General features: G+C 38.8%; 1 protein-coding gene across 1 annotated transcript in view; it reads left to right on the top strand.

Moving 5' to 3' along the window:
• The window catches only part of LOC133633820 (unconventional myosin-XV-like), a 138,815-nt gene that overhangs the window by 99,438 nt on the left and 12,833 nt on the right, over nt 1-26,544 (top strand). Inside the window, exons 49-69 of the mRNA XM_062026542.1 lie at nt 570-687; nt 873-988; nt 3,314-3,373; nt 6,245-6,320; nt 6,523-6,638; nt 8,171-8,289; nt 8,401-8,542; nt 10,803-10,914; nt 10,985-11,059; nt 13,611-13,816; nt 13,891-14,006; nt 16,845-16,914; nt 17,005-17,077; nt 17,167-17,240; nt 19,682-19,764; nt 19,865-19,995; nt 22,737-22,831; nt 23,993-24,070; nt 24,148-24,244; nt 25,607-25,767; nt 25,843-25,976. Of these exons, the coding sequence (XP_061882526.1) occupies nt 570-687; nt 873-988; nt 3,314-3,373; nt 6,245-6,320; nt 6,523-6,638; nt 8,171-8,289; nt 8,401-8,542; nt 10,803-10,914; nt 10,985-11,059; nt 13,611-13,816; nt 13,891-14,006; nt 16,845-16,914; nt 17,005-17,077; nt 17,167-17,240; nt 19,682-19,764; nt 19,865-19,995; nt 22,737-22,831; nt 23,993-24,070; nt 24,148-24,244; nt 25,607-25,767; nt 25,843-25,976 (2,252 nt within the window). The remainder of the gene's footprint in view (nt 1-569; nt 688-872; nt 989-3,313; nt 3,374-6,244; nt 6,321-6,522; nt 6,639-8,170; nt 8,290-8,400; nt 8,543-10,802; nt 10,915-10,984; nt 11,060-13,610; nt 13,817-13,890; nt 14,007-16,844; nt 16,915-17,004; nt 17,078-17,166; nt 17,241-19,681; nt 19,765-19,864; nt 19,996-22,736; nt 22,832-23,992; nt 24,071-24,147; nt 24,245-25,606; nt 25,768-25,842; nt 25,977-26,544) is intronic.

A 26,544-nucleotide genomic window follows, 5' to 3' on the forward strand; every position in this document is an offset into this window, starting at 1 on the left:
TCACCCCAAGCCACGTTTGCAAGTTTTACAATATAACTAAAACAATTCTTACTTACTAAACCGTCCCATGTGTGATGTCTGTGGGAGTGTTTTCATGCATATTTGTACGTGCTATCGTAACGTAATCAAGCCGCCGTCGTTAGCATTAGCTAATATGCTAACACAATTACGAGTGTACAGTATGTGTTAGCATTATTAACTTACAATGGCATTCTTTTTGTCTTGTTTCGGTTTCACAAATTCCTCAGTAAATTCACCAAAACATCACTGTGGAGTTATTGAGTCTGATTGGAGAGCTAGCTTCAGCAGTTAGTAGGTCCATGACGACGACTTCTGTTTTGTTTCACCAGCCGTTTTACTGCCGCGTTACAGGAAACAATAAAGGTATACAAATAAACATTTACAAAATCTTTCGTACCGATATATACAGTATCTGCAGCTAATATATGGAAAACTACTTTTCTTTCTAAAATTCAGTGGGTGCGGCTTATACTAAACGTACTAAAACGTACATTTTGCCACAACAACACACACTCATGCAGGTAAAAACCACGATGATTCCTGTGCAGCCTAAACGTCCAGAGGCTCCGCCTCCTTCTGCCCCTGTGATGAAGGAGACCACTTCGAAACCCACCAGGAGCACCAAGACCAGAGCGCCCGGTCGTCCGGTTCTGGTCCCCCCACCAGGTCCTGACACTGACACACACACCCTCACAATATAGAACCAAAACAATAGTTCGGAATGTGAGATCTTGGAACATTTCGGATATTTTGCTCATTAATTCAGTTCAAACTACTACAAGCAAACCAATATTCTTGTCCCGTGACTCGGAAAGAGTTTTATAAAAGCTTGTGTTGGAACTGGTTTGCAGTGTCTCGAGAGATGCCGGTGGAAGTGGAGAACATTCAGACTCAACTGCACCAGAGCACCAACGAGGAACACTACACCTACACCAACGTTCCCTGGAGACTTTACCTCAGGAAAGAGGTGCTCAGTCCACTCTTACATAATCATTATTATTATTAAAACTAGAGATGTCCGATAATATCAGACTGCCGATATTATCGGCCGATAAATGCTTTAAAATGTGATATCGGAAATTATCGGTATCGGTTTCAAAAAGTAAAATGTATGACTTTTCAAAACGCCGCTGTGTACACGGACGTAGGGAGAAGTACAGAGCGCCAATAAACCTTAAAGGCACTGCCTTTGCGTGCCGGACCAGTCACATGCAAGGCATACTTGGTCAACAGCCATACAGGTCACACTGAGGGTAGCCGTATAAACAACTTTAACACTGTTACAAATATGCGCCACACTGTGAACCCACACCAAATAAGAATGACAAACACATTTCGGGAGAAAATCCGCACTGTAATACAATATAAACACAACAGAACAAATACCCAGAACCCCTTGCAGCACTAACTCTTCCGGGACGCTACAATATACACCAGGGGTGTCCAAACTTTTTCCACTAAGGGCCGCACACTGAAAAATTAAAGCAAGCGGGGGCCATTTTGATATTTTTTTATTTTAAAAACCAATACAATATATGTATAAAAAATATACATTAAGGCCTCCACTCAGGCTTGATCCCGGGGATCCCAAAGGGTTTTTGTCCAAAAAATATTCAAAATGTGTCATTATTCAGTATTATTATCTCTAGATCAACATTAGGTCTATCTGTCAATATAACGTTTTTAAAGATTTAAGTCGTATGCTCTTTTTGTCAAAGAAAACCCTGTTTTTTTTATGGAAAAAACACAAAAGATGCAATATTTTCACCCAATAACATTTTTAAGAGGAATATTTCAGATTATATAATAATTGGAGCCTTACAAAGGGCAATAACTCATAACACCATTGATTTGTAATTCATTATTATTTTTTGAGCAATGACACTTAAAAAAAAATCACACAAAAATTATTGGGGAACCAAAAGGGTTAGAAAATAAATTATACATTTTTTTTTACTGTTTACTTTTAACACAATAATCTCGAGATCAACTTCAGATCTATCCGTCAATTATACGTTGTATTGTTGTTTATGTTTTTTGTTTGTTCGTTTTAGGCCCTTCTTTTAAAAAAATAAATTAAAAAAAGCTCAATTTTTTATATGGCAAACACAAAATATGCAACATTTTCCCCAAAAAATATCTCAAAGTGCAATATTTAATGTGACGTAATTGGAGCCTTGGATAGGTCAATAATTCATAATAACATTGATTTTGATTCATTATTATTTTTTAAAGAAAGAAACAGCCTGCATGGCAGCTTTGTGTTATTAGAGTAAACATTGCAACATTTTCTTGTTACATTTCACCTGTTTGGTCTTCCATACCACTTTTTATGTTTTTAATTTCTTTAATCGTATTTTAAAATGGGCCGTGGGGCCGTTAAAAAATGGCCCCCGGGCCGCACTTTGGACATCCCTGATATACACCCACTGCTACCCCCTACCCCCACCCCACCTTAACCCCACCCCCCAACCCCGCCAACCTCAACCTCCTCATGCTCTCTCAGGGAGAGCATGTCCCAAATTCCAAGCTGCTGTTTTGAGGCATGTTAAAAAAAATAATGCACTTTGTGACTTCAATAATAAATATGGCAGTGCCATGTTGGCATTTTTTTCCATAACTTAAGTTGATTTATTTTGGAAAACCTTGTTACATTGTTTAATGCATCCAGCGGGGCATCACAACAAGATTAGGCATAATAATGTGTTAATTCCACCACTGTATATATCGGTATCGGTTTATATCGGAATCGGTAATTAAGAGTTGGACAATATTGGAATATCGGATATCGGCAAAAAAGCCATTATCGGACATCTCTAATTAGGAGCCTTTGTTTACTTACTGACTACTAAAAGACAAGTTGTCTAGTATGTTTACTTTTTTATTTAATGACAAAATTGTTCCTGGATTGCAAAAAGAAACACATGAAGCATGTATCATAAGATTTCCTGTTAAAATAAAGCCATTAATGACATTTATTTGTGGCCACCTTTATTTTGAAAGGTATCGAAAAGTATCAAAATAGGTTTTGGTACCAAAATATTGGTACAAATATTGGACAACCCTAATTCACACTCCTAGTAGAAGGTCGTAAAACAGGATTTTTATAGCTTTAACTATGAAAATATTAGATTATAAAAAAGAATGACTACTTTGCGGATATTGGGCGTTTGAAAGCAATTAACGGCTAAAAAGGAGGGAGGAATATACAGTATGTTTTACTGCATGGAAGCAATAATCGTCATGATACTTGATCACCAGCAGAAAGACTCTGTGTTTGTGTATTTTGCAGGTGTTTTACCCCAAAGACAACTTCAACAGCCCGCTGGTGTTGGACCTCATTTTCAAACAGGTGACTCAAAATACACGTCATCAAATATTTTATACTACAATAACCACATTATTGCCTCAGAGACTTACAGCGAAACAAAAATTTAACATAACAGCGTCATATAACTTGGTACATGGCACATGCTAACTGTTAACAATTGCTGACTTTTTTTGACAAATTTTATACTTATTTAGCTCATTTCGCAGCCGTTATATGAATTGGTACGTGACACATGCTAACGTGTTTTCTAACTGTGCTCCCCGGAGTAAAATAACTTAGTACATGACATATGCTAACTGTTAGCATGCTAAAATTAGCATGCCAACATTTTTTTTTTTAGCCAATTTTGCCTTTGTACACCTCAGAGTCAAATTTGTTCATGAAAACGACAACTAAAATGCACGTTACAATCAAACAGCTGGCGCGTAAAAAAAAAGTGCAATACTTACAGTATTAACACTTTTTAGGGCACTACAAAAAACACACCATAAACTATACCAGGGGTGTCAAAACATATTGCCCTGGGGGCTGTATTGGGCTGAAAATATTTTGTCGTGGGCCGAAAGCCGACTGTACATATTATATTAATATAATGGATATGACACTTGTGATTTAGGGCTATATAAATAAACATTGATTGATTGATTGATTGATTGATTGATAATCAATAATTAACATAATTGGATATTAATTATTATTAAAAGTTATTATTATTACGTGATAGTTGGACTCCTACCTTGTTTACTTCCGTGACGACCTCCTTAAAGTTTTGTAATCATCATGCGACAAACATGGATATGTGTGTGTTGCATTTTTCCCATCATGCTTTGTAATGGGTGTAGTTTTGAATTTGTGTATGGTGCACTGACGTGTTTTTTCTTGCAATATCCACAAATTGTGTTATATTTTGTTATGTGTGACCATGTCTGTTGTCATTTTGTGTTGGTTCGATATTTCATTTTTTTCCCCCACCATGACTAGGGAAGGTTGTTTGCATTGGGTCATACAAATAAATGCAGTGCTTGATAAAGACACCTGAACAAGATATAACAACTGGAGTGCAATTATCATAATTACATCATTTTTTAAATTCGCAATTAAAAAAATAGTTTTTATTATCAAAAACAATATTTATCAACACACAAAAAAGTAACACAAATATTGTTTCCCTTTTTCGCCACTGCAACCACATCATTTCCCCATTGTCCTATCCCAACCTGAATTGGTATCAAGTACCGGTGTGGATTCCCAGGCACCGGGAATTGGTACCGTATCGTTTCAAATGTGATCTTGCCATCTCTACTGAAAATGTAGGTTTTTTTTTAAACGTATAGCATACTTGCCAACCCTCCCGTTTTAACGGGAGAATCCCGGTATTCAGCGCCTCTCCCGACAACCTCCCGGCAGAGATTTTCTCCCGACAAACTCCCGGTATTCAGCCGGAGCTGGAGGCCACGCCCCCTGCAGCTCAATGCGGACCTGAGACTGAGTGGGGACAGCCTGTTCTCACGTCCGCTTTCCCACAATATAAACAGCTTGCCTGCCCAATGACGTCATAACATCTAGGGCTTTTAGAGAGTAGAGTGCACAACTGCGCACACAAGGAGACGAAGCAGAAGAATGAGGAAATTACAGACATGGCGACGCCGTCGACGAGCAAGATGAAGAAATACGCTTGCAAGTTCCAAAATGAATGGAAACAAGAATTTCAGTTCATCCAGGACAGTTCGAAGGGGAAGGTGTATGTTGCCTGTAAATATGTAGAACAGACTTCTCCATTGAACACGGTGGCCGAAATGATATACTCATCATGAACGGAGAAGTTAAACAGGACAATACTGCCATCTAATGGATAGCCACCGGAACACTGAAATTCAAGTATTTCTTTTATGTAAATAAAATAAATATATATATATATATATATATATGTATATTTGTATAGCTAGAATTCACTGAAAGGCAAGTATTTCATATATATATATATATATATATATATATATATATATATATATATATATGAAATACTCGAGTTGGTGAATTCTAGCTGTAAATAACAGCGCCCCCAACCACCACCCGCCCACCCCCGACCAAGCCCCCCCACCCACCCCCTACCCCCCACCTCCCGATATTGGAGGTCTCAAGGTTGGCAAGTATGGTATATAGAGGTTGTTTATGCTCAAGCTATGAATACATTTGATTTATGATTTTCAATTCCTACTTAATGGAAATTCCTTTACCAGACCGATTAACTGCAATAAACTGAGACACATGTTAACTTTTTTTTAAATGTTTGCAACAGTATGCCCCGGTAAAGTAACTTGGTACATGATATATGCTAACTTTTTCGCAAATTCACAGCCATATACTTTAGAGTCATATAACTTGGTAAGTAACACATGCTAACTTATTTTCTCATTTTGCAACCGTATACCCCAGAGTAAAAAACATTGATACATGATATAATTGTTAACTTTTTAGCCAATTTTTATTAATATAACTTGGTACTTGGGACATGCTAACTGTTAGCATGCTAACATCAGCATGTTAACATGCGAAAATTAGCATGATAACTTTTTTAGCCAATTTTTCAGCCGTCCACCTCAGAGTCACATAACTCGGCACGTGATCCACTGTGTGAATAAGGTGGAGTAAATCCTTGCTTTTGTATGTGGAATATTTTGTTGAAATCTGGTTTAATGTTAGCGTCGAACTCCCGCCGGCGCCGCATTAAAATGGCTTCCAAATATGTGCAACTGTTTTATCCACTTCACTCCCCCCCCCCCCCCCCCCCCACACACACACACCTCCACCTCTCACATACTCCGGCTGATGGCACGGCAGATGAAAGGCAATCTCCCGCCAGCGTGCTTAATTGTGTTCTCCTCTGCGCAGATAGTTAACGACACTCTGTCAGAGGCGTGCGTTCGCATCAGGCGGGATGAAAGGCAGAGGATGAAAGCTCTCTTTGGTAGTCCCTCTCTTCTTCCTACGCACGTTTTTACACACTCCTTAAAGCATGACACTCACTTGTGTGCGTGTGTGTGCTTGTGTGTGTGTGTGTGTGTGTGTGTGTGTGTGCGTGTGTGTGTGTGTGTGTGTGTGTGTGTGTGTGTGTGTGTGTGTGTGTGTGTGTGTGTGTGTGTGTGTGTGTGTGTGTGTGTGACTCACAGGCGAACATGGCGTCCAACAGAACATGGACCCGGTGGAAGAACACGTGAAGAAAAAGATAGTCACGGCCGCCAGGGACACCTGGGAAATTTACTTCTCCAGACTCTTCCCTGCTTCGGTGAGGGTCCCACATTTCCCGACCTATTTTAACGGTTCCAAAGTCAAAATGTTCCTTCTTTTTTTTTTTTTTTTTTAGCTCATTTTACACTTTTTTTGCTGAATTCTTTATATAGTGACACATGCTAATGGCGTCATAGAATTTGGTACATGATATATGCTAACATTAGCATGCTAACTCTTTTCCACTAATTTAGCAGCCATACAATGTTAGCATGCTAACATTAGCATGCTAACATTAACATGCTAATTTTTTAAGCCAATTTTACCTTTGTACACTGCAGAGTCATATAACTTAGTACTTGGCATATGCTCAATGTTAGCATTCTAACATTAGCATGGTAACTGTTAAACCAATTTTGCCTTTGTACAACTCAGCGTCATATATCTTGGTAAGTGACACATGCTAACTTTTTTCCTAATTTTGCAACCGCATACCCCAAAGTCATGCAAATTGGTAAATGATATATGATGATTTTTCGTTATTTGGCAGCCATACAATATTAGCAGGCTAACATTAACATGCCAACTTTTTAAGCCAATTTTACCTTTGTACACCTCAGCGTCATATATCTTAGTAAGTGACACATGCTAACTTTTTTCCCTAATTTTGCAACCGCATACCCCAAAGTCATACAAATTGGTAAATGATATATGATAATTATTTTTTGCTAATTTCGCAGCCATACAATATTAGCATGCTAACATTAACATGCCAATTTTACCTTTGTACAACTCAGCGTCATATATCTTGGTAAGTGACACATGCTAACTTTTTTCCTAATTTTGCAACCGCATACCCCAAAGTCATGCAAATTGGTAAATGATATATGATCATTATTTTTCGCTAATTTCGCAGCCATACAATATTAGCATGCTAACATTAACATGCCAACTTTTTAAGCCAATTTTACCTTTGTACAACTCAGTGTCATATATCTTGGTAAGTGACACATGCAAACTTTTTTTCCTAATTTTGCAACCGCATACCCCAAAGTCATGCAAATTGGTAAATGATATATGATCATTATTTTTCGCTAATTTCGCAGCCATACAATATTAGCATGCTAACATTAACATGCCAACTTTTTAAGCCAATTTTACCTTTGTACAACTCAGCGTCATATATCTTGGTAAGTGACACATGCTAACTTTTTTTCCTAATTTTGCAACCGCATACCCCAAAGTCATACAAATTGGTAAATGATATATGATCATTATTTTTCGCTAATTTCGCAGCCATACAATATTAGCATGCTAACATTAACATGACAACTTTTTAAGCCAATTTTACCTTTGTACACCTCAGCGTCATATATCTTGGTACTTGGCATATGCTAATTGTTAGCATGCTAACTTTTTAGGCTAGTTTTACAATCCTTTAATTTCATAGCAGTTCACCTTAGAGTTATACAACTTGATAATTCTAACTCTTTTTTGCTAATTTCGGTGATTGCTGCACAAACAGCAATCACTGGTGATTTCATATTGTAGTTTGTGTTAAAGTCATGTTGCGTGTGTGTGTGTGTGCAGGGTAGCGTGGGAACAGGCGTGCAGGTCATGTCGGTGTCGCACGGCGGCGTCAAGCTGCTGAAGACCGTGAGGAGCAGCGCCACCGCTCCGGACTACTTCCGGGTCCTCCGAGCGTACACGTATGTCAGGGCATTGGGATAATTGTTATTATTATTAATCTATAACTTTGGACGCGTTTTCCAGTTAATCAGTGCAGGTGTGTGTTTTTAATGCCGTCCTGTCACCGTCAGTTACGCAGACATCTTGTTCGTGACCATCCCGTCTGAGAACATGCTGGAGTTCATCCTGACCAACGACAAGCTCATCTTGTTCTCGGCCAAGGCGCCGCAGGTCAAACACCTGGTGGACGCCTTCATCAACGAGATCAAGAAGGTACGACATACACACACACACACACATACATGTCTTGCGTACTTTGTGTGGACCCACGTTTGGTCAGTAGGTTGTGAGGGCCCCCCTTTCCACTATAGCTAGAATGATGAAAAATATATATCTAGCACTAGATGGGAGTAGAGAGTTGCAACCTCACTTCAGAATGCAAAACACACAAAGTAAAAAGAAAATATTTTACTTCTGTAGTTGTGAGGACCGACCGATGTTGCTAGGTAGATTTGACCGTACACACACATAGTAATAAGTTCTGTGAGTTGGCCATTTTTAAGGACAGCAAAGTATTTAATGAACATAACACATCTAATTTGAAAATAAATCATATCTTGCTCATTTATTTATCATTTCTCAACCTATTTTCATTCAGTCTACATTATTGTATAAATGTACAAAACATGTACTACATATACAAATGTATGTACATAATAAGTAGAAAATGAAACATACACAAAATGTATACATAACACACACGCACACATACTAGTTATCATTTGGAATGGGGACCACGTTTTTGATCATCACTTGTGGGGACCACCCTTTCTACAGGTTGTAGAGGCATAATATGGCCACTGCCCAGTTAGCTCATACACGTCTTTAAATCTCTGGATTGATGAAGTTATGTGCTGATCATTCTTACTGGGGACCCTGGGGAAAAAGAGTTCATATGGTTCATGGGTACCAAATTGATGGGTTAGGGTTAGGTTTCCCTTTAGGGGACCTGTTTTTGTGTCCCCATACCGTCAGAGGTCCCCTAAAGGTGACTGTGTAAACCAGGGGTGGGCAATTAATTTTTACCGGGGGCCGCATGAGCAACCAGAGCACTGCTGGAGGGCCACACCGACAATATTTCAATTAAATTTTGCTCAAATTATTTTTGATATACCGTAAGATAAATAATAATAATAATAATTTCATTTAACCTAACTTAACTTTATACAAAAGCAGATTGCTTTTGATGGTTTTATTTTTAACACTGTCTTACACAACACTTCCTGATGTATAATACAATGCAAAAATGTCCATTTCTGTCACTTTATCCTGCATCCTCTTTAAAAGTCGAACATTTTTCCCCGTCAGATTTGGACAACCATATGTTGTCACACCTGCCAGCTTGTCCCATTTCAGTCCTGACATTTCCAAACACGCATTTACCTATGTGAACAAGTCATTACCTGTGGTTGTCTCTTTAATTGACTGCATGGCTGCCAGCTCCTCCGTGATTTGAAAGTCTGCAGTTACCCCACGTAAGAAGATGAGCAGCTGGGCGGTGTCACGTACATCGCAGCTCTCATCCAAAGCCAGCGAAAAACAGTCAAAGTCGGCCGTTCTGTTCTTCAGCTGAAGCTCCAAGTTTCCAGCGATGGTCTCAACCCGCCTCGTTACAGTGCGTCGGGAGAGTGACACGTTCTCAAATGCGCCCCTCTTCTCCGAGCATATCAGCGCAACAGAGTCCAATAAGCACTCCTTAATAAACTCTCCGTCAGAAAACGCCGTACTTTTTCTGGCGATTTTGTGAGAAATGACGAAACTTGTCCTGACAGCTGCATCTCTGGGGGTGTGAAATTTGGCAAAAAGTCCTTGTTGGGTTTGCAGTTTTACCATCAACGCATCAGCCTCCCTTGCGCGCGCTTCATCAGACAGATTCAGGTATTTTTCCTCGTGCTTCGTCATGTAGTGGCGATTCAAATTATATTCTTTAAACACAGCAAGCTGTGTACCACAAATTAAGCACACGGCTTTACCTTTAATTTATGTAAAGTAATACTTGGCAGTCCATGTCTTGTTGGAAACGCGGTATTCGTCATCAAGTTTTCTCTTTTTAGCGTCTCGGGGGTAACCGGGCATCACTTGTCGCTGTGCACCTTCACTCACAGGTTACACATGGACATACGCCCATAAATAACACTTTTCAAAATAAAAGCAGCACAGTTGTATTGCACGCACGGCATAGATGTTTTTTTAAATGTATTTTGTAATTTGTGATTGCCGCTGTTCACATTCACTCACAATCGCGCACGAGCATACGTCCACACGGAAGTAATACAAATAACGCTTTTCAAAACAAAAGCAGCACCATTGTATTGCACACTCGACATAGATACTTTTTTAAATGTATTTTGTAATTTATGATTGGCCTCACGCGGGCCGTAGAATGCCCAGGTCTGGTGTAAACAGAGCGATGTCCCCATTAAGTAAGCATTGCCAGAACACGACAATCGGGACATTTGTGTCCTCCTTTCAGGATTCGGACTATGTGATCGCGGAGCGTAACTTCGTGGCGGACGACCGCTCCATGCTCAACTTCCACAAGGGCGACATCATCAGGCTGCAAGTGCTGGACGGGCTGGAGAAAGGTGACACGCTGCTGCACCCTATAGGCGAGTGTGTGTGATGCAGTAGTGTGTGTGTGTGTGTGTGTTGCAGGTTACAGCTATGGCTGCGTGGTGAGGAAGAAAGTGGTGTTTTTGGAGGAGCTGAAGAGGAATACACCCGACTTTGGTGGGTGTCGATACTAGCAATCTACTTCCTGTTCTTCCAGCTGACTCTCCATCACTCCGTTCATATATTCTTCTCATCCATTCATCCAACCCTATGTCGCTCCATCCTTCATCGCTGTGCATTCATCCACTCATACCGTATCCAACCACCAGCCGTCTAATTACATGATCCACTAACGACAGCAGGGGGTCTCCAAAGTGTGGCCCGTAGCTCATTTTTTAACATGAATTATTAGCAGTCTAATATTAGCGTGCTAATTTTGCAGGTATGCACCCCAGGGTCAAATATTTAGTTACTTGACAAATTATAAAGGGACAAGCGGTAGAAAATGGATGGATAGACCAGAGGTGCCCAATTTTTTGAGGGCCAAAGACTGATAAATCAAAATATGCGGGGGCCATTTTGGCAGTTTTCACCTTAAAAACAAAAACAATGTACCGTATTTTTCGGAGTATAAATCGCTCCGGAGTATAAGTCGCACCGGCCGAAAATGCATAATAAAGAAGGAAAAAAACATATATAAGTCGCACTGGAGTATAAGTTGCATTTTTGGGGGAAATGTATTTGATAAAACCCAACACCAAGAATAGACATTTGAAAGGCAATTTAAAATAAATAAAGAATATTGAACAACAGGCTGAATAAGTGTACGTTATATGACGCATAAATAACCAACTGAGAACGTGCCTGGTATGTTAACGTAACATATTATGGTAAGAGTCATTCAAATAACTATAACATATAGAACATGCTATACGTTTACCAAACAATCTGTCACTCCTAATCGCTAAATCCCATGAAATCTTATACGTCTAGTCTCTTACGTGAATGAGCTAAATAATATTATTTGATATTTTACGGTAATGTGTTAATAATTTCACACATAAGTCGCTCCTGAGTATAAGTCGCACCCCCGGCCAAACTATGAAAAAAACTGCGACTCATAGTCCGAAAAATACGGTATAGATTTTTTCAAAGAACTAGAAAATGCAATTTCTGTAGAAATGTTGTGTGAATGCGGAAGAGCCAAAGCCGAATCGAAATGCTAACAGTTGGCACGCTAGCCGGATAGCGTCAAGAAACAAATAAATATGAGCAAAATGAGCAAAAACTGCTAGCATGCTAACAGTACTATACTTACATGCCCGCTTACAGTCGGCATTCGTGAAATACTAAAAACCTAGGACACTGAGATGTATACCTGCAAAATTAGCTTAAAAAGCTAGCGCTAAAACATTAACTTTAGCATGTGTCAAGTACCAAAATATATTAATCTGTGATGTAAACCTGAAAAATTATTTTTTTAAAGTTAGCATGCTAACATTAGCATACAAAAAGGACCAAAATAAGACTCCGGTGTATAAAAAAAGTTAGCACTTTAATGTTAGCATGCTAGCATGCTTACGTTAGCATGCTAACAGTTAACAAGTGTTATATACCAAGTTATATGACTCTGGGGTAAACAATTGCAAAAATTATCTCAAAAAGTTAGCATGCTAAAGTTAGCATGCTAACAGTTAGCATGTGTCACATACCAAGTTGTATGACTCTAAAGGTGTATAGCCGCGTAATTACAGAAGAAAGTGTAAAATTAGCTGGAACAAATTAGCACCATTAGTATTGTAATGGCACACACCTCAAACTAATATATTTTGGTACTTGACGCCTGTTACAGTTAGCATTTTAAGATGCTAACATACAAGCTATTTTAACTGATCTTATAGGAATACACCTTAGTCATATGTTGGTACTTGATGCACGTCTCGCAATTTTTTTTGTAATTTCCAGGGAAACTCCTCATACTAATATATTTTGGTACATGACGCATGTTACAGTTAGCATTTTAGCATGCTAAAATGAGCATGCTAGCTTTTTTAGCTAAACTAGCAGGTATACAGTGTCCCATATTTTGGTATTCCACTAATGCTAATTATAAGCATGCTATTGTTAGCACGTTTAAATAGTACTGTTAGCATGCTAGCTTTCGCAGCTATTTTAACTAATTTTATAGGAATAAACCTCCGTCATATTTTGGTACTTATGTACCAAACGCTAGCATGCTAGAATATTAAACAAAATTTTAAGGTACACACCTCAAACTAATATATTTTGGTACTTGACGCCTGTTACAGTTAGCATTTTAAGATGCTAACATGCTAGCTTTTTTTTAGCAAATTTTATAGGAATACACCTCAGTCATATTTTGGTACTTGATGCATGCTAACATTAGCAGCCTAGCACTTTAAACAGATTTTTCAGGTACTCAGACTAATATATTTTGGTACTTGGCGCGTGTTAGCATTTTAGCATGCTAGTGCTAACTAACTAATGCTAACTATAAGCATGCTGTTGTTAACGCTTGAGGGTAGAAGTGTTCCTTTTTTTAGCTCATTTTGCTCATATTTTTTGTTACTTGACTCTATCTGCACTACAATATATTCATCTATGCATCCTTCTATTCTTGAATCTATTCACCCGTCCATCTTTGCATTCATCCCTTCATTCATCCACCATCCATGCATCCTTCCACCTGTGTCCACGTGTGTGACAGGCTGGAAGTTTGGCGCCGTGTTTGGACGCTCGGGCGCCTTCCCTGCCGAGTGCGTGCGCCCCGTGGCGCCTCCGGACTTCCTGACCCTGCCGCTGGACCGCAAGGCGGAGCCTCGGGGAGGAGCGGGGCAGTTTGCAGCGTCGTCGGCGGTGGCGGTGGCCGTGGCGTCCACCATGGCCGCGCACGAGATCGACCAGACCATCGAGGTGAGCTGGCCGCGCGCGTTCAAGCACGGAGCGGCTCGCCGTGTGACACGTTGTCTCGTGCATTTGCTGCTCAGAAGGTTTCTCTGGATGGCTTCGACGGCGACGTGGACGAGAGGACTCTGCAGGACAGCAAATACGACATGCTGGAGTTCGCCAAGAAATACTTCAGACGTGCAGCCGGAGGGCGAGGGTGAGGCTGACACACGCACAGCAGATTACACCATAGACACAGGCGTACTTTGGGCCTGATCTACTAAGATCCAAAGAGCGTGTGCAAACTATAAAATAGCGTGTATTATTAGTAGGGATGGGTACCGTTCACTTATGAACCAATACGGTACGTGGAAATTGATACCGGTCCAAACAGTACCAATTTTCAGTACTTTAAAGCTACGAACAATGGGAGACCGGGCTTTCTGCTCCGCCGCTCCCAGTCTGTGGAACGCTCTCCCTGAGGGCACCACAGACTGTGGATGCTATTAAAAAAGGCTTAAAAACCCTTCTTTTTAAAAAATACTTTTTTTTTTAGATATATGCATACTAGTTTTAGCTATTTGGCTGTTCTAGTTTTTATTTTAATTAATTTTTTTATGATCTTTTTTTTTATTTAATTTTATTTATTTATTTTTTTAAATATACTGTAGGTTGTTTACTCAATGTAAAGTGCTTTTTTACAAGTAGAATCTATTATTATTATTATTATTGTGTGTTAATAAATATTCATGGTTTTTGATAATAAAATCTTATTTTTTATTGCAAATTTTAAAAATAAGCTGATTATGATAGCTGCTGGCCAGTTATATCTTGTTTATTGTCACATTTCTGAGTCAATTACAGTTGCAAGTCCAAGACGTTAGACGGCAGTAGTGTGTAGTTGATGGTGTGTTGGCTAGTTAGTTCGATCTTTGCTGAATTTAGTCCTTTGTTGTGCCCTAAGAAGTGGTAGCACTGTAAGTATTGTACTAAGTCCACACCAGCTGTTTGATTGTAATGTGTAATACGGTACCTGGAAATCGATACCGGTCCAAACAGTACCAATTTTCAGTACTTTAATGTGTGTTAATAAATATTCATGGTTTTTGATGATAAAATCTTATTTTTTATTGCAAATTTTTAAAATATGCTGATTATGATAGCTGCTGTCCAGTTATATCTTGTTTATTGTCACATTCCTGAGTCAATTACAGTTGCAAGTCCAAGAAGTTAGACGGCAGTAGTGCGTAGTTGATGGTGTGTTGGCTAGTCAGTTCAGTCTTTACGGTCTTTTGTTGTACCCTAAGAAGTGGTAGTACTGTAAGTATTGTACTAAGTCCACACCAGCTGTTTGATTGTAACTTGCGTCTTAGTTGTAGTTTTCACCAACAAATTTGGAGGTGTCGGAATGAACATGTGAATTTGCTAATGCTAAGCAGTAGCATGTAAATAGCAAAGCCAATGTATATTAGCGTCAAGCTCGGGTGGAGCCTTACTTTACTTACGTTGGAGCGTTTTCTTTGTTGGCATTGAAGATTGCAACAGTACCTAGAGGTAGTGTGGCTGAGTCCGCTCTCAGTGCTGCTGGAGTGATCAACCAGGCAATATACTGTATATATATATTGTCAGGTTCAAACACTGATGACATCTATTAAACAAGACAAGAAGCAAGGAATCAAACAGAGACAGAATTAAATTTGGCTCAGTGAGGAGAAACGCGTATACCTGTACCCTTGCACAGTGTCACCACGCTCTGACGAAAGATTGTACGCATCCTCTTTTAGTTGGACTTTCCTTGATTACATGGCAACAGCTGTTTCTAAAGGGACGGGGTCGTAAACAGCCATCGCCTTTGATTACAAAACAGTTCAAAGAAAAGGTCGTAAAAGAGTTCAAAGAAGAGGTCGTAAAGCAGATCAAAGATGTGGTGCCTGGAGCTTGGGCAGGTCCTGCTTTCTCTCCGCTGTGTAGTTCTCGGGTCAAGACAAAATCTTTCTGTGGATTACAATACATCAAAGAAACAGAACACCTTCATGTTACTTCCCATCCTACACAGTGGAGTTTTACAAGCCTTCTTCTTGGTAACTTAGATACAATTATTCTGACATATATATATATATATATATATATATATATATATATATATATATATATATATATATATATATATATATATATATATATATATATATATATATATGTATATGTATATATATATATATATGTATATATATATATGTATGTAAAACTCCACTGTGTAGGATGGGAAGCAACATGAAGGTGTTCTGTTTCTTTGATGTATTGTAATCCACAGAAAGATTTTGTCTTGACCCGAGAACTACACAGCGGAGAGAAAGCAGGACCTGCCCAAGCTCCAGTGTATATATATATATATATACACATACATATATATATATATATATATATATATATATATATATATATATATATATATATATATATATATATATATATATATATATATATACATATACATATATACATATATATATATATATATATATATATATATATATATATATATATATACATACATATATACGGTCCCCATTTCAAAAAAATTGGATCTTGTTCCTTATTTTGCTCACTGAAGAGACGCAGTCCTCTGCTCACAAGTTTGATATATATATATATATATATACATATATATATATATACATATATATATATATACATATATATATATATATACATATATATATATATATATATATATATATATACATACATACATATATATATATATATATATATATATATATATATATATATATATATATATATATATATATATATATATATATATATATATATATATATATATATACATACATACATATATACGGTCCCCATTTCAAAAAAATTGGATCTTGTTCCTTATTTTGCTCACTGAAGAGACGCAGTCCTCTGCTCACAAGTTTGGTCGATTAGCTTTACGTGTGTTGTCAAGTTTTAGTACATGCAACCCTAAATAGTCGATCAGGCCCTTTTGACGGCGGACGTCGCCACTTTGTGTGTTTAACGATGCGTTCAGGGACTCCCTGAAGAACAGGAGCAAGAGCCGAGACTCCAGGGTACCTGAGGAAATGATCAAGTTCTCCAAGGTGCAGTGATGACCTCGTTAATAACAAATGAATGAAGTTGTTTTTATTTTCCTAACGTTGCGGAGTAAATGAGGCGTGTGCCGTCCTCAGACACCCCTCAGCGAGTCTCTGATAGAGTTCACCGACCCGGCCATGGACAGAGTGGCGGCGGACCTCTTCTTGTGTACGTCCTCCTGTGCTCCACTGACATCTTGTCACCTGACTGGGAGTTATCATCTCATCATCTGTCATCTCTTTGTGACGTTTGTGTAGCGGTCATGCGCTTCATGGGGGACGCTCCGATCAGGGGAATGACGGAACAGGAAGTGGTCACCACTTTCCTCAAGGTAACACATTCATTAAGTACACTTGTACAATCCAATGAGCATTGACAGTGATACCACTAATAGAGACAGCTAAGGTGTCAGGTTCAAACACTGATGACATCTATTAAACAGACGAGAAGCAAGGAATCATGCAGAGACAGTTACATTTTGCTCAATTGAGGAGAGACGTGTTTTGGGCTGTATTCTAGTTACAGATCCAAACTACGTTCTAAAAGTCCAGCCCACGTGCTTCCTCTATTTATTTTGGAGGTCCCTGGTTACATCACTGAAGCTGTCGCTGAGAGAATGGCGGTAATCTCGACAGCTCCAGTTAGACACAATATATGATTATACAAAATGCAAATGTGCTGACAATCGTGATATCGCCTTGTCTCTGCTCTGTCTGGGTCACGGTACTCGATGTTCGGCCTTGGCCGTCAGCAGGCCGATTCTGGAAACAAGCACGGATACGAGACTGGCTTGCAATCTTTTGGATTGCCAGCTTTGCACAGACAAAGAAAAATAAAATTTCAGTACAATTGATAATAACTATAGCAACGGCCCTTAAGCATAAGAGTTGTGTGATAATATATGCATAATTATTCTGACATAAGGTATTTTAAGTATTAATTTATTTACTATTTGATTGTGAACATGAATGTTTTGGTTAGAGCTTTGGGAAAGGCAGTAATACAACATCAATCACAAAATAAACCCATTTGGAGAGTAACATTTGACGAAAAGATGAATACAATATGAATCAGTCCTTTTCGGCATCACAACAGTCCTTGTCTCAAGTTCTTGGAAGATGGGGGTGAAGTAAGAGGAACCAAACACAGCTATCTCCGCACGGCTCGAGGAATTCAGCAGGGGGGCTGTAAAAGAGTAGTATTGTCACGACCTGTCCCTAAAGGTCAGGTATTGTTTTTCCCTTGTTGTGGTTTTCCTTGTTTTGAGGTTCTATTTCGTTTCAGCGCTACCTTCCTTGTTTACTTCTGGTTGCTGGGGGCACTGATTAATCTCACCTGTCTCTGATTAGTGATCAGGAGGTTCACCTGCTTCTGATCCTTAATCAGATAGTTTTATACACCTGTGTCACCCTGCCTTCCGTGCGGGTTCATTGTTCGCTACATGTTTACATTACCCAATGAAGACAGCTAAGGTGTTTTAAGTATTAATTTACTTACTATTTGATTGTGAACAGGAAAGTTTTGGTTAGAGCTTTGGGAAAGGCAGTAATACAACATAAATCACAAAAGAACCCCAATTGGAGAGTAGCCTTTGACGAAAAGGTGAATACAATATAAATGAGTCCTTTTCGGCATCACAACAGTCCTTACCTCAAGTTCTTGGAAGATGGGGGAGATGTAATAAGAACCAAACAGAGCTACCATGAATTGATTAACGTGGACCCCGACTTAAACAAGTTGAAAAACTTATTCGGGTGTTACCATTTAGTGGGCAATTGTACGGAATATGTACTGTACTGTGCAATCTACTAATAAAAGTAGAGATGTCCGATAATGGCTTTTTTGCCGATATCCAATATTCCGATATTGTCCAACTCTTAATTACCAATTCCGATATCAACCGATACCGATATATACAGTCGTGGAATCAACACATTATTGTGCCTAATTTTGTTGTGATGCCCCGCTGGATGCATGAAACAATGTAACAAGGTTTTCCAAAATAAATCAACTCAAGTTATGGAAAAAAAAATGCCAACATGGCACTGCCATATTTATTATTGAAGTCACAAAGTGCATTATTTTTTTTAACATGCCTCAAAACAGCAGCTTGGAATTTGGGACATGCTCTCCCTGAGAGAGCATGAGGAGGGTGAGGTGGACAGCGTTGGGGGGGGCAGGGTTGAGGCGGGGTGGGGGGAGTACGGGGTAGCGGGGGGTGTATATTGTAGCTTCCCCGAAGAGTTAGGGGTTCTGGGTATTTGTTCTGTTGTGTTTAAGTTGTGTTACGGTGCGGATGTTCTCCCGAAATGTGTTTGTCATTCTTGTTTGGTGTGGTTTCACAGTGTGGCGCATATTTGTAACTGTTAAAGTTGTTTATACGGCACCCTCAGTGTGACCCGTATGACTGTTAGCCTTGTGCAATTGTATTCATATTTGTTATGCTACGCTAAGCTTTGGACTTCCTGTGCGCTTCTTTAGCATTTTTGCCTTGATGTTGGAATAAAGAACTGCAGGCTGCCTGCTGACCTTCTGCATTTTAGGTCTCGCGGAGCCTTCGCCAGACCAGAACGTAACAAGTATCCTTTAGACAAAGAAAACGGGCCAATGCAGTGAAAGCGAAGCAATACAGCATCAATCACACGAGGACTGAAACTTAGACTAAAAGAGATTTCTCAAATATTCATTTTGCCACAAACGGATCTCATTAGACTTTGTACTTACTGTACCATCAATTAAAAGTGTGTGTACGTGTGTGTGTTTTTGCTGCAGCTGATAGGAGATTTCACCTTGATGAGGGACGAGGCTTACTGTCAGGTGCTCAAACAGATTACAGCCAACACCAGCTCCAAAGCGTACGTCCTACTGTAAATTACAGTATACATTCTAGAAAGCCTGTGCCGCATTGTGAACCGTGTGTGTTTGTGTGTGTGTGTGTGTGTTGTTGTGGTGTAGTGACAGCTGCCAGCGAGGATGGAGGCTCCTCTACATCCTGACTGCTTTCAGCCGCTGCTCCGAGGTCCTCAAGCCCGTCCTCCTGAAATACCTGATGCAGGCCTCTCTCGGCGCCGGTGTACAGTATCAGGGTATCACACACACACACACATTCTTGTATTTGTTACCTTCTTGAGACCTCTGAAAAATGCCTACCTCTTTAGGACCACCCTTTCTAAATATATAAAGATTTGTATTTACGGCATTAATAATATATACATACTATGCAAATATAAAAAAGGCAAGCTTTTAGTTAATTTTTATTACTTTTTTTTGTAATTGGTTTTTATTCTTCATTATTTACTTCAAGTTATTACAGTATGTCTCTATATACATTTTTATTTATTTATTTGTATACATTTTGGCCAAAGGGGGTGCATTTCAATTTCTTACACACACTTGTTATTACATATGTTGGCCAGAGGGGGAGCACTTCAAATTTTTACACACACTTGTTATTTTATATGTTGACCAGAGGGGGCGCACTTTTCAAACCGACACACAGTCAATTTGAAAAATCCCTCCTTTTTGGGACCACCCTCATTTTGATAGATTTCACCACTAGGGATAGGGACCTGCGGTAGAAAATGGTTGGATGGATGCAAATGAGACATTTTCTATTAGATGCAATGGTTTTCCGTATGTGAGACCATGATTGTGGTCCTAACTTGTTCACCGGTCCTCATATGGAAGGTACTTTTCCTTGTTGATGTCTCAAGAAGCGTAGAAATACAAGAGTACACACACACAGGCATATTCTTGTATTTCTTACCTTCTTGAGACCTTAAAAAAACCGCCTACCTCTTTAGGACCACCCTTCCTAGATATATAAAGATTTGTATTTACAACATTAATAATATATACATACTATGTAAATATAAAAAAGGTAAGCTTTTGGTAAATTTTAATTTTTTGTTTGTAATTGGTTTTTAATCTTCATTACTTACTTTATTACAGTATGTCTCTATATACATATTTATTTTAAAAAATGTAATACATTTTGGCCACATGGGGAGCATTTCAATTTCTTACACACACTTGTTATTTCATATGTTGACCAGAGGGGGCGCACTTTTAAAACCAACACACAGTCAATTTAAAAAAATCCCTCCTTTTTGGGACCACCCTCATTTTGATAGATTTCACCACCACGGGTGCAAATGAGACATTCTCTAAACCCATTATTGATTAAACTTCATCAAAAAGCATGTTGTTTCAACGTTGTATTTGTGTTGTGGAATATTGGTGGGAAAATGACCAAATTTCGATGGTCAAATCAACGTCAGAACTAGAGCTGTCGATGCCGATAAATACTTTAAAATGTAATATCGGAAATTATCGGTATCGTTTTTTTTATTATCGGTATCGGGGGTTTTTTTTGTTTTTTTTTTATTAAATCAACATAAAAAACCCAAGATACATTTACAATTAGTGCAGCAACCCAAAAAACCTCCCTCCCCCATTTACACTCATTCACACAAAAGGGTTGTTTCTTTCTGTTATTAATATTTCTGGTTCCTACATTATATATCAATATATATCAATACAGTCTGCAAGGGATACAGTCCGTAAGCACACATATTTGTGCGTGCTGTTGGTCCACTAATAGTACTAACCTTTAACAGTTAATTTTACTCATTTTCATTAATTACTAGTTTCTATGTAACTGTTTTTATATTGTTTTACTTTCTTTTTTTATTCAAGAAATGTGTTTTAATTTATTTATCTTATTTTATTTTATGAATTTTTTTAAAAAGGACCTTATCTTCACCATACCTGGTTGTCCAAATTAGGCATAATAATGTGTTAATTCCACGACTGTATATTTCGGTATCGGTTTATATTGGTATCGGTTGATATCGGTATCGGTAATTAAGAGTTGGACAATATCGGAATATCAGACATCGGCAAAAAAGCCATTATCGGACATCCCTAGTCAGAACCCAACATTGATTAAATGTTGCCAAAAAGCATGTTGTTTCAACTTTGTATTTATGTTGTAAAATATTGGTTGGGGAATTACCAAATTTCAATGGTCAAATCAACATCAGAACCCAACATTGATTAAACGTTACCAAAAAGCATGTTGTTACAACGTTGTATTTGTGTTGTAGAATATTGGTGGGAAAATGACCAAATTTGGATGGTCAAATCAACGTCAGAACCCAACATTGATTAAACGTTGCCAAAAAGCATGTTGTTTCAATGTTGAATTTATGCTGTAGAATATTGGTTGGGGAATTACCAAATTTCGATGGTCTAATCAACATCAGAACCTAACATTGATTAAACGTTGCCAAAAAGCATGTTGTTTTAACGTTGTATTTGTGTTGTAGAATATTGGTGGGAAAATGACCAAATTTCAATGGCCAAGTCAACGTCAGAACCCAACATTGATTAAATGTCGTCAAAAAGCATGTTGTTTCAACGTTGTATTTGTGATGTAGAATATTGGTTGGGGAATTACCAAAATTCAATGGTCAAATCGACGTCACAACCTGACATTGAATAAACGTTGTCAAAAAGCATGTTGTTTCAATGCTATGTTTGAGTTGCTCAACATCAGGACCTAATTCAACAAGTTCTCAACGTTGTTTCAATGTCTTGTGCCTGCTGGGTATATTCAAGCTCAAAAATGTTCAGACCAAACAGAAGGTAGGTGCACGTACTTCACATACCAATAAAAAAAGTAAGACACCAAAATGCTTTTTAATGTTATAAAAGTCAATAAATGGGAGGGGACTAAGTATTTCATAACAACATTATTATCATTGTTTCATAGCCATAGATTTTATTCCAGTTGCCATCATGGTCATGTGATTCTGTCTTGTAGGTATCGCCAAAGCGTGTGAGCAGAACCTGAAGAAGACGTTCCAACATGGCGGCCGCACTGTTCCGCCCAACAACATGGAGCTCAAAGCTATGCTGGTGAGTTGAGCAGTTATTTCAGGGGTGTCCAAAGTGCGGCCCGGGGGCCATTTGCGGCCCGCAGCTAATTGTTTACCGGCCCGCCACACATTCTGCAAAAATTGCAAAATTGATAATATTGCAAAAATTTTAAAAAACATTTTAAAAAAGTGGAATGAGGTGAAATCTAACAAGAAAAAGTTGCAATGTTGACACAAAGCTGCCATGCAGGCTGTTTTTTTTCTTTTGTCTTTGTTTATTTTTCAATCAATCAATCAATCAATGTTTATTTATATAGCCCTAAATCACAAGTGTCTCAAAGGGCTGTACAAGCCACAACGACATCCTCGGTACAGAGCCCACATACGGGCAAGGAAAAACTCACCCCAGTGGGACGTTTTTCTTTTTTTGCCATTGCTAAAAAAAAAAAAAGACTAAAAATCTATGTTATAATGAATTATTAGTTAAAAAATATCACTTTAAAATGTTTTATGTGGAAAAAATATTGCATATATTGTGTGGTTGCCATATAAAAACATTAAAGTTTTGTTCAACAAAAGAGCATAAAACAAACAAAATAACAGTTCAAACGTAAAATCGACAGATATATCTGAAGTTGATCTCGTAATTTAAGTGTTAAAAGTTTAAAAAAACCTAATAAAAATGTATCACTTTATGAGTGGGGGACCTTTTGGATCCCAAATATATTTAGTAGGATTTTATTTAAGTTTTCACTGTGATTACTCAAAAATATTAGATAATTAAAATCAATGGTGTCCTGCATTATTGATCTTTTAAGGCTCTAATTACTAAATACTGCATATTTCAGTTTTACTATAAAAAACAAAGTTGTCTTTGACAGAAAACCTTTTTTTTTTTTTTACTTTATATCAACTTTTAGTTGATATAGAGATTTACTGTAAGTGTTAAATAAATAAATAAAAAAATAATTTGACTTATTTTTAACAGTTTAATGACTGAGACCCTTTATAGTCCCCGGGAGCCCTAAAGGTTAAAAAAAAAAATCAATTTATTTTGTTAAGGTTTAAAAATGAAAAAGATCAAAATGGCCCCCGCATGCTTAATTTTTCTGTGTACGGCCCTCAGTGGAAAAAGTTTGGACACCCCTGAGTTATTTCGCCTTCGTTAAAAATGAACTACAATACCTGTGCACTTCCTCAGTCGGGGAGAAGCTCCAAGCGTCAGCTCTTCCTCTTCCCGGGAGGCATTGAACGGCACGTGAAAATCAAAACATGCACCGTAAGTAGCGAGCCACTTCCTCCTGGCGGCGAGGGAGACGGAAGCAGCCAGTTGATGTTTTTGTTGTTTTTGTCAAGGTCTCCCTGGAGGTGATCGAGGAACTGTGTTACGAGATGGGCTTACACAGACTGGAGGCCATCGAGGAATACGCCATATTTTTAGTCACCGGCAGAGGTGCGTTTAAAGGCCGTTCGCTACATCGATGAGGCCAGTTTTGTCAGGAAAGGCTCAAACTGTCTACAGCAAGGGGTGTCCAAAGTGCGGCCCGGGCGCCATTTGTAGCCCAAACCTCATTATTTATATATAAGCAACCCTTAGGGAGACCTGGGACCTTTTGTGGGTCTTTTTATCACCTTTGACGATTAAATCATGCAACAAAATGTTCATTTTTAAGGTTAGTGGGATGAAATATGGCCACAGGAGTTGAAAAAGGAATTAATCTAAAAAAAAATGCGTTGTTCATTCTTTGCTGAGTGTCAGGTTCAAACACTGATGACATCTATTAAACAGACAAGAAGCAAGGAATTAAACAGAGACAGGATTCAATTTGGCTCAATGAGGAGAAACGTCTGGGCGTTACTCTTTGTACAGTCTTCCACCACGCTCTGGCAAGAGAATTCTACGCCACCTCTTTTATTTGGACTTTCCCTGATTACATAGCAACAGCTGTTTCTAAGGGGAGAGGGGGTCGTAAACAGCCGTCGCCCTTGGTCACAAAACAGTTAAAAGAAAAGATGCCTGGAGCTTGCGTCAGGCCCTGCTTCCTCTCCGCTTTGTAGATCTCGGGTCAAGACAAGATCTTCCTGTGGATTACAATAGATTAAAAAAAAACGACACCTTCCTGTCGCTTCTCATCCTACACAGTGGAGTTTTACAAGCCTTTTGCTTGGTAAGATCAAAGACAGCTTTTGTCTGCTCGCCGGGAACTCATGGAAACACAAAGTTTTGTGGTAATTTAGATACAAATATTCTGACACTAGACATATGTAATACTTCATTGAACAATATTGCAGTGTAAAACAGCACGTTTGTCAATACGAACAAGTATCATCCATAGTTGTCTAATATTTACATATACAAAGTCTCCAAGGCCTATTAGAAAGTATCCAGTAACAAACGTGTCCGCACCATTCAATTTACTGCACCATGAGCTTAACTTCATGAAGTATTGTAGCCTTTAGGTATCACCAAAAAAAACAATTACCATATCCACTTCAACTTAAAGACAGCTTAAGTCCATTCCAAACATCCATCCATCCATCCATTTTCTACCGCTTGTCCCTTTTGGGGTCGCGGGGGGTCCTGGAGCCTATCTCAGCTGCATTCGGGCGGAAGGCGGGGTACACCCTGGACAAGTCGCCACCTCATCTCATTCCAAACAGTTAATATTAAATAGGTTAGTGTTTTTCATACCTACTACTGTTTTCCACGCTACAAAATAATAACAGTATGTAGGATTCCCGCTGATATCGTATCGGATCAATATCGGCAAAGGCCAACACCGAAGGCTCCAATATCGGTCCACTGTGTGTCCAGGTCAGAACGTGCGCCCGCTCAACAAACACGAGTACATCCTGGACGTCGCCTCAGAGGCCGAGGTCGTGGACAACAACTACAGCTTCTGGTTCCGACGGGTGGTCTGGACCCAGCCTCTCAAGTTCGACAGCGAGCTCTACGTGGCCATGCACTACAATCAGGTGGCGCCTCGCCGGCTCGCTTGTCGGAAAACTTCCATGGAAAAACCTCGTCTCTTCTCTTCTGTGCGGTTTCAGATCCTGCCGGACTACCGCAAAGGTCTCCTGAACATTCTCCCACCCGGAGCGGTGAGCGACCAACAGCTGCATCAGGTCTCCAAGCTGGCCGCCTTGCAGCACCGAGCCAAAGACCTGCTTTTCATCCCCAGCATGTAAGGAAATGTCGCAGATACAGTGGAACCTTAATTTATGAACGTCATTGGTTCTAGAACTGGGTTTGTTAGTTCTAAAAAGTTTGTATAGCGAAGCCAATATCTCCATAAGAAACAATGTAATTATGAATAATGAGTTCCAGCCTTGACAAAAGTCAATATTTTAGTGAAGGTTTGTACACTTTGAACACAATATAAAGTGCTATACAGTACTGTATATGAAACAACACAAGCAGAAGTCCCTTTGGTGCCCTCACAAACGATCAGAAATCACCCAAATCCCTAACTTTAACTTGCATATTGGTAAAATAATAAACATTTCATGAAGTAAAATCCACCCACATTAACATCGGCAACGAACTAAGGAGAAAGTCTGCTCTGGCATCGTTTTCCAGAAATTCTGGTCTCATCACAATTAAAACTTATTGTGGTGCACTGCATAACAGAGCTGAGAAAATATAAGAAAAAAAGACTGGATTGTAAGGGGGGAAAAAATACTAAAACCAGTACATTTATCTGTCCATGGAACTCGTTAATTTCACTTGATAAGGCATCTTAAATCCAAATT

Source organism: Entelurus aequoreus, linkage group LG18 (genome assembly GCF_033978785.1).
Source record: "Entelurus aequoreus isolate RoL-2023_Sb linkage group LG18, RoL_Eaeq_v1.1, whole genome shotgun sequence".
NCBI classification, from domain to species: Eukaryota; Metazoa; Chordata; class Actinopteri; order Syngnathiformes; family Syngnathidae; genus Entelurus; species Entelurus aequoreus.